This window comes from Cornus florida, unplaced genomic scaffold (assembly GCF_030987335.1).
Source record: "Cornus florida cultivar Cherokee Brave unplaced genomic scaffold, ASM3098733v1 CherokeeBrave_3.0.0_Hap2_Chr06, whole genome shotgun sequence".
Taxonomy (NCBI): domain Eukaryota; kingdom Viridiplantae; phylum Streptophyta; class Magnoliopsida; order Cornales; family Cornaceae; genus Cornus; species Cornus florida.
The window spans coordinates 101,106,345-101,119,699 of record NW_026775576.1 but is presented as its reverse complement, the minus strand read 5'-3'; the positions used below and the strand labels follow the sequence as shown (position 1 = coordinate 101,119,699).

Here is a 13,355-nt window from a genome sequence, read left to right as displayed (position 1 = left end):
TAAGATTTTGAGAGAGAGTCTCTCAGCAGGAAGAAACTGTTTCTTTCAAGGTTTACTCTCCACCCATAAGGAGGAGCTATATTGGATTGGGAAGTCTCAAGAAGGGTCTTGAGCAGAGGGGTAGGAGCTTCCGAACCTTGCTAAAATCGCTGTGTCTATGTTTGCAATATCTCTATCTCTCCTCTTTACATTATTGCTTACATTTATATGCTAATTTATCTAACTTGATTCTGTTATCTCACAATTGCATATCAGCTTAAGTAGTTATTCTAAGAATACTTCTTAAAATCTTTAAATCTGTTTTAGTTGGACAAGGATTCTATTCACCCCCCTCTAGAGTCCATTCTTGGGCAACAAGTGGTATTGGAGCCTAAATTCTATCAATTCGACTTAATCATCTTAGAATACGATCATGTCCAATATTGTTTCATTGTCTTCCTTAGAAGGTCAGTCCAACAATCGACCTCTCTTGTTTGATGGTAACAACTTTAATTATTGGAAAAATAGAATGAGAGTCTTTTTTGAAAATGTTGACATTGAAGTATGGGATGTCGTTGAATTTGGAAATAATGTTCCCACTAAAACAGTAGAAGGGAATGAAGTTCCTAAACCAAAATCCGAATGTGATGCAAATGACCGTAGACTATTTCAATGCAATTCCGAGGCCAAAAACAATCTCTATTGCGCATTAAGTAAAGATGAGTACAACAAAATTTGTGATTGTGACACGGCCAAAGAAATTTGGGACAAACTCATTGTCACCTATGAAGAAACTAGTCAAGTCAAGAATACCAAAATTCATAGACTTGTGCATCAATATGAACTCTTTAGCATGAATGAACATGAATCAATTAGTGAAATGTTTTCTCGTTTTACTAACATTATTAACCCCTTGAAGAGTCTTGGTAGGGTATATCCTTCTTCCGATCATGTTAGAAAGATCCTATGGGCACTTCCAAAAGGATGGAACTCGAAGGTTACCGCTATTCAAGAAGCCAAAGACATTGAGAAGCTACCTCTAGATGAGCTTCTTGGGTATCTCATTTCATATGAAATCACCATGAAAGATCAATCAGCAAAAGAAGCCGTTCAGTCCAAGACTAATGCTCTCCAAGCCTCCATAAATGAAGAGGAGTCTAAAGATGCCATTGAAGATGATGAAGAAATTGCCCTTGCCACACTATCTTATAAAAGATATATTCAAAGAAAGAAATACAATAAAAGAGGCCATCTCAGAAAGAATTCGTCATCATCATCACGTGACACCTCTCAAAAGGAGTAATCCACATGCTTCCATTGTGGAAAACCAGGGCACTTCAAAGCTGATTGTTTTCTCTACAAAAAGGACAAAGAAGAAAAATCCAAGAAGAAATCTATGAAAGCCTCATGGGAAGATGATGATTCGCTCACATCCGGAAGTGTTGATGACCTTGGCACAAACAACCTAGCTAATCTTTGTCTTATGGCAATTGACGATGAGGTAAGCTCCTCCTCCAACTCTTCTTTTAATCAAGATATTTCTTTTAATGACTTACTTGATGAATATAATGGGTTACAAGATGCTTTTCAAGAACTCCATAAAGAACTAGGAAAAATGGTTTTGAAATGTGCTTCCTTCAAAAGAGAAAACTATATTCTTTCAAACAATCTTGAAAAGGCTAGAAAAGAAAATGATTCTCTCAAAAAGGAAATTGAATCTATCTCTCTTAAGAACACTAGTAAACTCATTTCTGAAAATGATTCACTAAACTTAGTTATTGAAGACCAATTAAATATCATTACTAAATTCACTCAAGGTAAATAAAATTTGGAAAAGATGCTTGGAAATCAACGAAGTGCATTTTTCAAAAATGGCTTAGGATACAACCCTCACTCCAAAGATGCTTGTCTACTAAAAAGAAGAAAGCCCTTATTTAAGCATTTTGTCAAGAGTAGTACTCAAACTTCACCTCACTATCATCATGAAAATGATAGATATTCAAAAGGGAAGTGGAAGCCTTTTAGAACCAAACTTTTTTGGGTTCCCAAAGGATCTTATGTTCTTCAAACTAACTCACATGGACCCAAGAACATTTGGGTACCAAAGGAAGATCACATTAATCTGTTTTGTATGTGGGGATAAAATCTTCTCCTTCCTTCAAGGACAAATGGTTCCTCGGTAGTGGTTGCTCTCATTACATGATTGGTGATCGGTCAAAATTTTCAGCACTAAGACCTCACAACGGGGGAAATGTTATATTTGGTGACAACTCCAAAGGAAAGGTAATCGGTATTGGAACCATAGGTATATCTTCAACCTTATCCATTGATAATGTGCTTCTTGTTAAAGGTCTCAAACACAACTTGTTTAACATTAGTCAACTATGTGACAAAGGCTTTAATGTGAAATTTAAATCAGATAAATGCATTGTTGAAAAAAATGGAATTCAAATTTTTAATGCTCTTAGAAATGGAAACTTATACACCTTGCTTTTATGTGAATTACATGATCAAAATGTTAAATGCTTTGTATCATCTAGTGATAATAATTGGCTATGGCATAGAAGGCTTGGTCACACTAGCATGGACTCTATTTCAAAATTATCTAAACTTGAGTTAGTCAAAGGCCTCCCAAAGACTAACTTTGTCAAAGATAAAACTTGTGGTGCTTGCCAAATAGGCAAACAAAACAAGTCTTCTTTCAAAAAGAAAAAGGATGTAACAACCTCTAGACCACTTGAGTTAATTCACATGGACTTATTTGGTTCGGGAAGAATAGCTAGTCTTGGTGGAAAGCGATATGCTTATGTCATTGTCGATGACTTCTCTAGATTCACTTGGGTATTTTTTTTTACACACAAAAATGAAACATTCTCAATATTTTCTAGATTTTGTAGAAAAGTGGAAAATGAAAAGGAATGTAAGATCAAATGCATTAGAAGTGATAGAGGAAGAGAATTTGACAATCAAGATATTAAAAGGTTTTGTGATGAAAATGGATATGATCATAACCTTTCGGCACCTAGAATTCCTCAACAAGGTGGTGTTGTTGAAAGAAAGAATAGGTTTCTTCAAGAAATGGCTAGGACTATGCTTAATGAGCATTTGTCTCCTAGATCTCTTTGGGCCGAAGCCGTTAACACTTTATGTTTTGTCATCAATAGGGTCATTGTTAGAAAAATTCTCAACAAAACTCCCTATGAGCTTTGGAATAATAAGAAGCCCAACATTGCCTATTTTAAAGTCTTTGGATGTAAATGTTTTATGCTTAATGATAAAGATAATTTAGGAAAGTTTGAACCAAAATCGGATGAAGGCATTTTTCTTGGTTATTCATCCAAAAGTTGAGCTTATAGAGTGTTCAACAAAAGAACACAAGTTGTGGTGGAATCAATTCATGCAGTGTTTGATGAATTTGATTTTCCACTGCCAAGTATCCTATTGGATGATGATGATGAGAAGAGTGACATTGACAAAAAAGTTGATAGCATTAATATTGAAAATCTCAAACTTGATAATCCCCAAAAGGATAATGCAAATGAAACTCTTTCTATTGACAACCTTCCTAAGGAATGGAAGTTTGCCAATGATCATCCCATAAATCAAATTATAGGTGATCCATCCAAAGGAGTAGGCACAAGGTTACAACTTAAAAATCTCTGCAATTATGTAACTTTTGTCTCTCATCTTGAACCTAAAAACATTCATGAAGCCGAAAAGGATGAGTTTTGGATTGTTGCCATGCAAGAAGAGCTAAATCAGTTTGAAATAAACAAAGTTTGGGAATTAGTGCCTAGACCTAAAGAAAAGACTATCATTGGCACTAAATGGATTTTTAGAAACAAGAAAGATGAATCGGGGAATATAGTGAGAAACAAGGCACGACTTGTTGCTCAAGGTTATAATCAAGAAGAAGGCATTGATTATGCAGAAACCTTTACTCCCGTAGCTCGACTTGAAGCTATTAGGATGCTTTTCGCATTTGCATCCTACAAAAACTTTAAGCTCTTTCAAATAGATGTAAAAAGTGCATTCTTAAATGGTTTCATTGATGAAGAAGTGTTTGTTGAACAGCCTCCGGGTTTTGAAAGCTTTGATTGGCCCAATCATGTGTTTAAATTATCCAAAGCTCTCTATGGGTTAAAACAAGCTTCTAGAGTTTGGTATGAAAGACTTAGTGGTTTTCTACTTCAAAATGGTTTTGTTAGAGATAAGATTGATAATACCCTATTTACCAAAACCATTAAAAATAACCTATTAATTATTCAAATTTATATCGATGATATTATTTTTGGTTCAACTAATAGTTTGCTTTGTGAAGAGTTTGCTTCAATCATGCAAAAAGAGTTTGAAATGAGCATGATGGGAGAACTCAATTTCTTCTTAGGGTTGCAAATCAAACAAACACTTGATGGCATTTTCATTTGCCAATCTAAGTATGTTAAAGATTTGCTAAAAAAATTTGGCTTGGAGGACGCCAAACATGCCAAAACTCCAATGAGCTCTTCCTTAAAAATTGATAAGAATGAAAAAGGCATTGAAGTTGATATCAAAAAATATAGAGGAATGATTGGCAGCCTCTTGTATTTAACGGCAAGTAGGCCGGACATTATGTTTTGTGTATGCTTGTGTGCTAGATTTCAATCTTGTCCTAACAAATCTCATTTGAGTGCTGTAAAACATATTTTTAAATATTTGTGTGGTACTATTAATCTTAGCTTGTGGTATCCTAGACACACTTCATTTGAACTCTTTGGTTACTCGGATGCGGATTTTGCCAGATGCAAAATTGATAGGAAAAGTACCAGTGGAACCTGTCATCTTCTTGGTCACATTCTTATTTTTTGGTCATGTAAAAAAGCAAAATTCAGTGGCTCTATCAACAGCAGAGGCTGAATACGTGGCTGCAGGAAGTTGTTGTGCTCAAACTTTCTACATTAAGCAACAACTTGAGGACTATGGGCTAGTGTATGATCATGTTCCCATTAAATGTGACAACACAAGTGCTATATGCATCTCTAAAAATCCCATTCAGCATTCAAAAACCAAACATATTGAAATTCGATACCATTTCCTTAGAGATCAAGTATCTGAAGGCGATATAGAACTCGAATTCATACCCACTGATAGACAATTGGCAGATATTTTCACAAAACCTCTTCATGAAGATAGGTTTTGCTCCCTTAGAAGAGAAATTGGGTTAACTATTGAGGATATAGTGATCAAAACTCTGCATCCTCTCAAATCAGTGCCTCAGTCCAACTTAGCCATCTTAGTTATTAACTAAGTCGACTCAGTCCTAAACTAAGCCGACTCAGTTTCAAACTGAGCCGACTAAGTTTGCTTTTCTCAAAAACTTGTCTCGGTTTAACTTAGCCGATTATGTTACAAATTGAGTCAACTCAGTTTGCTACTGAGCCGACTAAGTGTGACGGGTACCACTCTTATTATGGTTCATTCTACTCATCTTCCCTATTCCTTCTCACCGTCTAAAGGGGACGCATCAAGGGCGATTCCATTCATCCTCTCCAGTTCATATCTGGTAAGTACTCTGCACCTTTTTATTTCTTCATTCTATATATATTCCATTCATCCATATACACCCTTCATCCCTTCAACCGATTTAAGTTTTCACATAGCCATCTTAAACCCTAACCTCATCATGTCTGCCGGCACTCCATCTCGCTGAAACCCTAAGAGGACTAGGCGTGCTCATGATGCGGAATCAGGCCCAAGAAACCCAATTCCCCCACCACCCATCGAAGCTCAAAGTCATGGAATGCCGCTTCCTTACTCTCGTCTCTTCAGAGGGACATCCTACAAGACACTCTACGAAAACAGCTTTGCAAATCGCAAGGTTGCCAAGGGAAAGTGTCTTACAGAGGAAACATGTGATGCTTTTAACCTTAATACCTACAGGTTGTTTAAGAATATTGGACTGAAACAATTCGTGAAATTGGACATTCCTTTCTACCCACGCATTTTAAGGGTTTTCTACACACATCTTGAAAGAATTAGTCAAACAAAAAATGTTCGCACCTTTCTGGGCTTTGCTTCACATACATTTGATGAAGAAGAAATTGGGGCTACCCTGGAAATTTTCAAAGGAGGAATCAAGCATTATTCCTCTCACACCTGGTATGTGGCTAATAACATTGATAAACATGAGGTTGTATGACAAATTCGTTACAACAAATCCCTCACCAATATCTCCATCATCAAGACTAAACAGCTCACTCTTGAAGCTCGATTTCTTTATAACATTATCACCTATACCTTCCTTCCGAAGTCCAGAAGTCATGCGAGTGTCTCAAAGATGGAAGTCTTTCTGATGTCATGCGCGCTCAATGGAAAATAGTTTGACTTTGCCTATGTCTTGCTCAATCACATGCTCAAGTGCAAGGAAAGAAAATCCGGATTTTTCTTTTTTGCTATACCTTTAACTCTTCTTTTCACAAGATGGATGTTCCCTCTCAACTTTGAAGAATCTGAAACTCTTGGGCCCAAAGATAAATTCAGTCCCTCTCAAATGAGACTCATGGGCCTTGAACTGGATGAGCAGAGCACTTGGTTCTACCCTAGGCAGAAACGGTGGGAAAATGCCCTTGCTAGAGGAGAAGAACCAATTGATGAGGATAGCGACGCTGACGAGCCTCACAGTAGTGATGATGAGGCTGATCATGAGACTGATCCTGCACTTGCTACTGACATCCCAACCGATAGACCTTCCACTCGAGACATCTTACTAGAACAACTTGCCATCTCCCGTCGAATGGAATCTAAGATGGATACGCTCACCAACCGTGTGGACACATTGGCTCTTCACTATGAAGATTTGTAAGCCAACATTGCTGAGATTCGTAGCGCTTTGGACCTCCCTCATTTTCTATGGTCTAGCTTAGTATTACTTATATCTTATGAATCAGTTTTGATTAGATCTATCTTAGGATCTATTGCTTTGTGAATTCATCACTCCATCATAAAAGCTAGCTGTTTTTGTTTTAATGTCAATCATGCACTGACTTCTTTATTAAATGTATTGACATGTTTTGCCTATCTTCAATTTGACATGTTGTGTGCCTTCTTTCAACTTGATCTATGTCTGCAAAATGATAGGGGGAGACAATTTTGAAAATCCCTATTTATGTCATACTTGATAGTTATTACTTGCAGTCTATTTATCAAAGCTTTTGTTACAAATTAAATTCAACTTAATGCTTACTGACAAGGGGAGCAACCTTCTTATGTTTATAAAGAACACATCAATGATTTGTCATCATTAAAAAGGGGGAGATTGTTGACCCTACGAATTTCTCCTAAGGGCAATTCGGTACTTTTGATGATAACAAACCATTAATGATGTTCAGTGGACTAATGTTTTCATTAAAGCTCATTCCAGATCAAAAGGAACATTATAAGGTCATGAAAGAAGTACCCAATTCACTGGAGCTAAAATCACAACTGGAACATACCATCAAGATACAACTGGCTTCAAAGATCATAAAAGCTTACCTATGGGGTAGACAGATTGGTGAGTGGCTTAGGAGCAAAATGTAAAGAGTCTGTGATCAATTGAAGCTCTTTCTGAGGTCATATATCATTCATTCACTTCAAATCATCACATACATATTCAGAGGCATTAAAAAACATCAAGAAAATAGACCAAGTCAACTCAGTCGACTAAGTTTATAATTCAACCAACTCAGTTAGGCCGAGGCTCATCAACATCAAAATACAACTCAGCCAACTCTCTTCTCAATTCAGCCGGCTTTCTTCCCAATTTAGCCGATTTCCTTCTCAAGTCAGTCGACTCAGTTAGGCCGAGGCTCTTTACTTTCAGAATCTTGACATTGCTCAACTGAGCCGACTCAGTCCTCAACTGAGTCGACTCATTTGTTAGTCAAACAGATCTGACCTTGAAATCCTCCTTACTTTAACCCGTGCTTTTCTTTGTGCTTTTACAGTTTGACTCACATGGGTTTACTGACATATTGTATCTTCTAGCTCTTGTCTTGATGTCAACAGCCATTTTATCTATTAAAGGTTCATACACATGATTTGAAATCTCATCTGCCCTATGCATTGAACATTTCTGTCAAATAAGGAATCTCTGTCATGGGAAGCTTCTCTATTAAATGTGCCATGACAAGTCTTAATCAAGAAAAGGACTTTTAATGGCTAAGTCAAGGGTTTACAACGGTTATGGTCTATGAAAGAGCTCTATATATGTTATTAGAAGCAAGCTGCAAATGTCAAGTCTCCGAGCCTCATTTTAACAAGTGATTCATATCATCTTACTGAGAAAGAAAGTTTGGCTACCCTCCACTCTTTAATCCTCAAAGATAAACTTCAGATTCTTCTTTCACACATACATAATTTAGAGAGAGTGAGCTTCATTTGTATCATTGGATTCTCTAGAAAGAGTGAATTGTAAACTGTGAGAGAAAGATTGTTGTAACACACTTATTCATTTCCTTGTAAGATTAGGAGAAGAAATTCTCTTAGTCCAAATACTGTAAGGGCTGGTTTGGCCCCTAAGATTTTGAGAGAGAGTCTCTCAGCAGAAAGAAACTGTTTCTTTTAAGGTTTGCTCTCCACCCGTAAGGATGAGCCATATTGGATTGGGAAGTCTCAAAAGGGGTTTTGAGCCGAGAAGTATGAGCTTCCGAACCTCGCTAAAATCGTTGTGTCTATGTTTGCAATATCTCTATCTCTCCTCTTTACATTATTGCTTACATTTATATGCTAATTTATCTAACTTGATTCTGTTATCTCACTATTGCATATCAGCTTAAGTAGTTATTCTAAGAATACTTCTTCAAATCTTTAAATTTGTTTTAGTTGGACAAGGACTCTATTCACCCCCCCTCTAGAGTCCATTCTTGGGCAACAAGTTAATTAGTGGAGGTGTATGATATTAAACTGTTTTAAGTCAAATACTTGAAGTTAAATAGTTTAATTATGCTTTGGAGGTTTAATCAGTCTATTTGAGGTGTATGTTAATTTCTTATTCTGTAATTAAATGCGTATTACTTAGAACTGTTTTATTATTTAGATTAAATACAATAATTGAATATATGATATTAATCATGATAGTTTGGATTATTTGATGTACCGCTTTATAATTGTACGTCATGGATTGGATTGTATGATTTAATGCACCGGTATGGGACGGTAGCATTCTAGGGATGGATTAACCAAAGAAATTAAGTCCTACCTATTTATTTATAAGGGAATGGATTAACCATAGAGTTAAATCCTTTATTCGTGTCAGATCACTGTATCAGATGGATGGCATTTGCTCTATACTTATACGGATTATATATATATATATATAATTATAATTATGGTGCCATGATATGAGCTTGAGTCTTAGGATCATGGTTAAGGTGCGTATGTTGCCAGGAATGTGTAGCTAGATATAATGTAGTTATTTCTCTGGTAGGTCTAGGTACTCATGCCCACTTTATGTGCAATTTGCATGTTGCCTACTATTCGAGTTGAGACAACCCTATTGTCTAGTGAGGTTCCTTTAGTGTGTATTTATATATATACGGACTATTAGATATTGCTGAGTTGATTAGGATGTATACGTGTATCGAATCTCTACTTGGATTGTAGTAGAATATAACTTGTTTGTAGGCTTGACTCACCATTATTTTTCAGGTGTTCTTCAGGTGTAGAAGATTGTTCGTGTTGAGTAGGGATCAGTCTACTTCATTCTTCCGAATCTACTTAGGAGATTCGTTTATGTTTCATCTATTAGATGTAAACAGTCGTTACTTTTATTCATTGCAGTTTTGGTTTTCTAGGAGTCCACACAGTATGGATTCTCGAGTTGTATTAATGTATGATTAATTATATCACAATGATTTTATTATTAATGGAAATTTATTAAGAAGTTTTATTATTGGATTATTTTTTTATTTTTCTTTCAGCAAATTATTTATTCCTATTTATTCTTTTGTATTCTGTGTTAGTTTATTGCTGATTTGTTTTTGATATCCTTAAGTAATTGGGCGTGGGTCTGGCCAACCCGTATTCAAAAATCCGGGGTATCACATATATTAAATATACAGACCACAGTCAAATTTACATAAATAAAATAACAACAACAATATTTAAATAATTAAACTATAGTAAAATCAGATTTTGTCTTAAGATTGTTATCCAAAATATGTGGTCTATATATCATATTCTATAGTATTATTTATTTAAATATTATGTAAAATTATAATGATTAAATATATATAATTATTATTATAAAATAACAATATATATATATATATATAATTTCTTATATTATATAGTTTAATATAATAAAATAAAACTATAAGATAAAAGAACCTGATTAAAAGTCGAGGTTAGAATTTGATTCTATATCTTTAAGACAGATTCGCCCCGCTATGGTGATAACGGATTCAGTGGCGTCTATCTCACATGATACAAATGATTTTTACTTCCTTCGGTAATAGCACTGCAAACCAAAAAAATACGCGAACCAGCTCAGTGTAGTACTCTCTGACTCGAACTCACTGACCAAGGCTCGAACCCAAAGACTATGGCTCGAACCCACAAACAATTATAGAAGAAGAGAGAGAAGAAGGGAATTCAGAAGTAGGAGAAATATTCTAAATTGGAGTGCTTTGGAATGAACCCGATGGGGGTTTATATAGGCCTCATGGTGCTTTTCGGATGGCTTGAATCATCACCTGCATGGGTTCAGGTTAGGTGGTTAAAAAACTGAATGCATTAGTTTAATCTAAAGAGAATGGGTGCAACCCTTTACTGAAAAAACTAAAATCTGGTTTTTTAAATTAAATTAAAACCAGCTCATTAAGTAGGCCCAATTTCGCCCATCTAAATAAGCCCAGCAAAAATAAAGTTAAAAACCAATCACATAAGCTCAATTTCGTTTAATAAAAATTAAACATATTTTACAATCAAGCCCCGCACAAGCACAGGTTAGGCGGGTGGCACGCGTGTGGACTAGGTTCGGACCCAAGCTTACCTAAGTCCTCCCCCTCTTAAAAACTTAGGCACCCTTGGCTCAAACCCAAATTCCATACCAGGTTTATTTATATTTCAAATGGTTTTAATATTTTTCTAATGTGGGACAAACATTTCACACATATTGCAAATTTATTTAGGCTTATCAAACACTTCATTTTGGAGTTAATTTCTTATTCATCTGGAAACAGATTTGAGAAAGTAAATATACCATGTTCAAAGCATGAGAATAAAAACATGCTCGGAACATGAAAGTGACACCTATTGAGAATAATTGTGCGACGTAGGTACTAAATTATTATTGACCGGAAACAATAAGTGGCATAGTTTTCTTCTGTTCAAATTGCTCGACTTCAATATTGTTCCAATTATCCCTTTTTCTTCTTCCACTGGCATGACCAGAGCAACCACTGACATCGACAGCTCAAAACTGTAATGCTTTGATCAATGGACTACCTACCACTGGCACGCATCGAGCCTTCTAGGTACAAAGAGCTGTCACTCTATCTCTCTTCTTGTTGTTTTAAGGTCACTCCCTCAAACACCCTGTCACTGTCCCTGATCCAACTGCACGGAGAAATTAAAGGCCCAACCTTCGATTCCAAGTTGAGTTTTATCATTTTTTTTTCTCAAAAATTTGGTCGGAAACTTTCATTATGTTATTGGTTCAAGGCCTCAACTTGTATTGAGCCGGCTCTGCTCCCATTAATATCGAGTGTTTGGGACCATAACACAATGTAATTCCCTTTTCCTTTACGCGTCTTCTTGTTCACATTCTCTCTTTTCTTTTTTTCTTCTGAATTTGTTCACGCTCTCTTTTTAAAAAAAAAAGCTCCAGAAATCAAACAAAGAGAAGAAAGTGATCAATCTCACCTTTGGATGAAACAACCAATGTTTTGTAGTGGCAAAAGTACATCAAAGCAACAAAGCATTGGCAGATAGACAAACCAAACAAATTCATACACTAGACAGATCGACTTGTTTATTTATTTAGAGCCCTCCAAAAGTTGCAGGGATCATATTAACTACAGAGTGAAAGAGACACACATAAGTTGATCTGGCACTCTAAATTAAGATAATGTAATTTAGCATACATTAGGATGATTTTAATTTGAAATTTCAATCCTCGTCTTTTTTGTCCTCGTTGATCTCCTCAAGAATCACCACAAGAGCAATTATGAAGGCATAATCCACATTCGGATACACAGTCACCGCGAATGTGTCTTTTCCAAGCACGACACTCTGAACACTGTGTTTCTTATGCATCTGCATCGCCATTAATCCAAAATTAACCTCACAATACAAAAATGGCCGATGATATTTAGAATGAAAAAGACTAGCCGATCAATTTTTATCCCTCAAATGCATCCGATAAGATCAAAGTTTTGGTACATGGGTTTTGAAAATCTTACCTGGGCAACGATAGTGGAAGACTCTCCAGCATAAATGACGCAAGATCTATCAAGCCAACTGCCTTTGATCTTGAAATCACAAACATCTTCTTTTGTGTTAGTGGCAAGGAATACATCTAATTGAGTCTTCAATTGGATCAAAGAAGACTTCTTGACACTGAAAAGCAGATCTTTTGAGTCTGAGCTATCTCCTCTGTAAACTTGCCATCTTCTATGTGCAGACAATATCTGATCAATTCAGTAAAAAAAATGTTAATTACAACCATTTAATTGTTGAGCAATTAAGAATAAAGAATATAAGTTATAACCTTTTGTTGGAGAGAGACGAGAGGGTTGCCGGCGGTGTCCAGCAAGATCCGGCGATCGCGAAGGCTCAAGAGCTTACCCTTGACTTTGAACATCAAGTTGCCATTGACATCAGTGACTGCAAAGTTGCCTTCACTTAAGGTCAAGAGCTTCCTCACAATGGTCAGATCCACCGGATATGGAGCACAAAACTGTTGGCTCACAATCGCCGCCGGACTAGCCCCGGTTGGGTAGCTTGATTGTGCCATCATATACTCACAAAACCAAACCGATGACTGTTATATATGTATATATGGAAAAATATATACTAAGATGGAGAGCGTTATAGATATTTCAATACTTTGATGTTCTTGAAATAACGATGATACTCTCACCAATGCACCGGAATCTGTCACTTTTTAAGCTTTATCTTTTGCAGAAGTGGTGGGGTTGACCTTTATTACCACCTCTCGTGGTGGGAGCGTGCTAGATTTTTTTTTGTTTTTTTCCTCTAAATAGTCAAAACGCGCAAGCAGCGTGATGGAAGTGAGTTTGCAGCACCTACTCACCGTGATCAAACAATTTTTACATGCACAACCTTAATATAAAGAATACATGATTGTTCATAGTTGTGTTATCCATTAATTCAATTTAAATATAAACCATTCA

General features: G+C 36.1%; 1 protein-coding gene across 1 annotated transcript; it reads right to left on the bottom strand.

Annotated features, from left to right (window-relative positions):
- Window positions 1-11,949: 11,949 nt before the first annotated feature.
- LOC132313383 (protein LURP-one-related 15-like) lies at window positions 11,950-13,096 on the bottom strand. The gene is made up of 3 exons (XM_059812124.1): window positions 12,710-13,096; window positions 12,402-12,629; window positions 11,950-12,255 (listed from the first exon to the last, which is right to left on the bottom strand). The coding sequence occupies exons 1-3, from the start codon at window positions 12,956-12,958 to the stop codon at window positions 12,109-12,111; spliced, it is 624 nt and encodes a 207-aa protein (XP_059668107.1). The 5' UTR covers window positions 12,959-13,096; the 3' UTR covers window positions 11,950-12,108.
- Between the last annotated feature and the right edge of the window lie 259 nt (window positions 13,097-13,355).

Excerpts from the sequence above, each read along its gene's own strand:
- LOC132313383 (XM_059812124.1), bottom strand. The coding sequence starts at position 12,958 with ATGATGGCACAATCAAGCTACCCAACCGGGGCTAGTCCGGCGGCGATT. Across the intron at positions 12,630-12,709 it reads TCGTCTCTCTCCAACAAAAG|ATATTGTCTGCACATAGAAG; the intron begins GTTATAACTTAT and ends TGAATTGATCAG. Across the intron at positions 12,256-12,401 it reads CTTCCACTATCGTTGCCCAG|ATGCATAAGAAACACAGTGT; the intron begins GTAAGATTTTCA and ends ATGGCGATGCAG.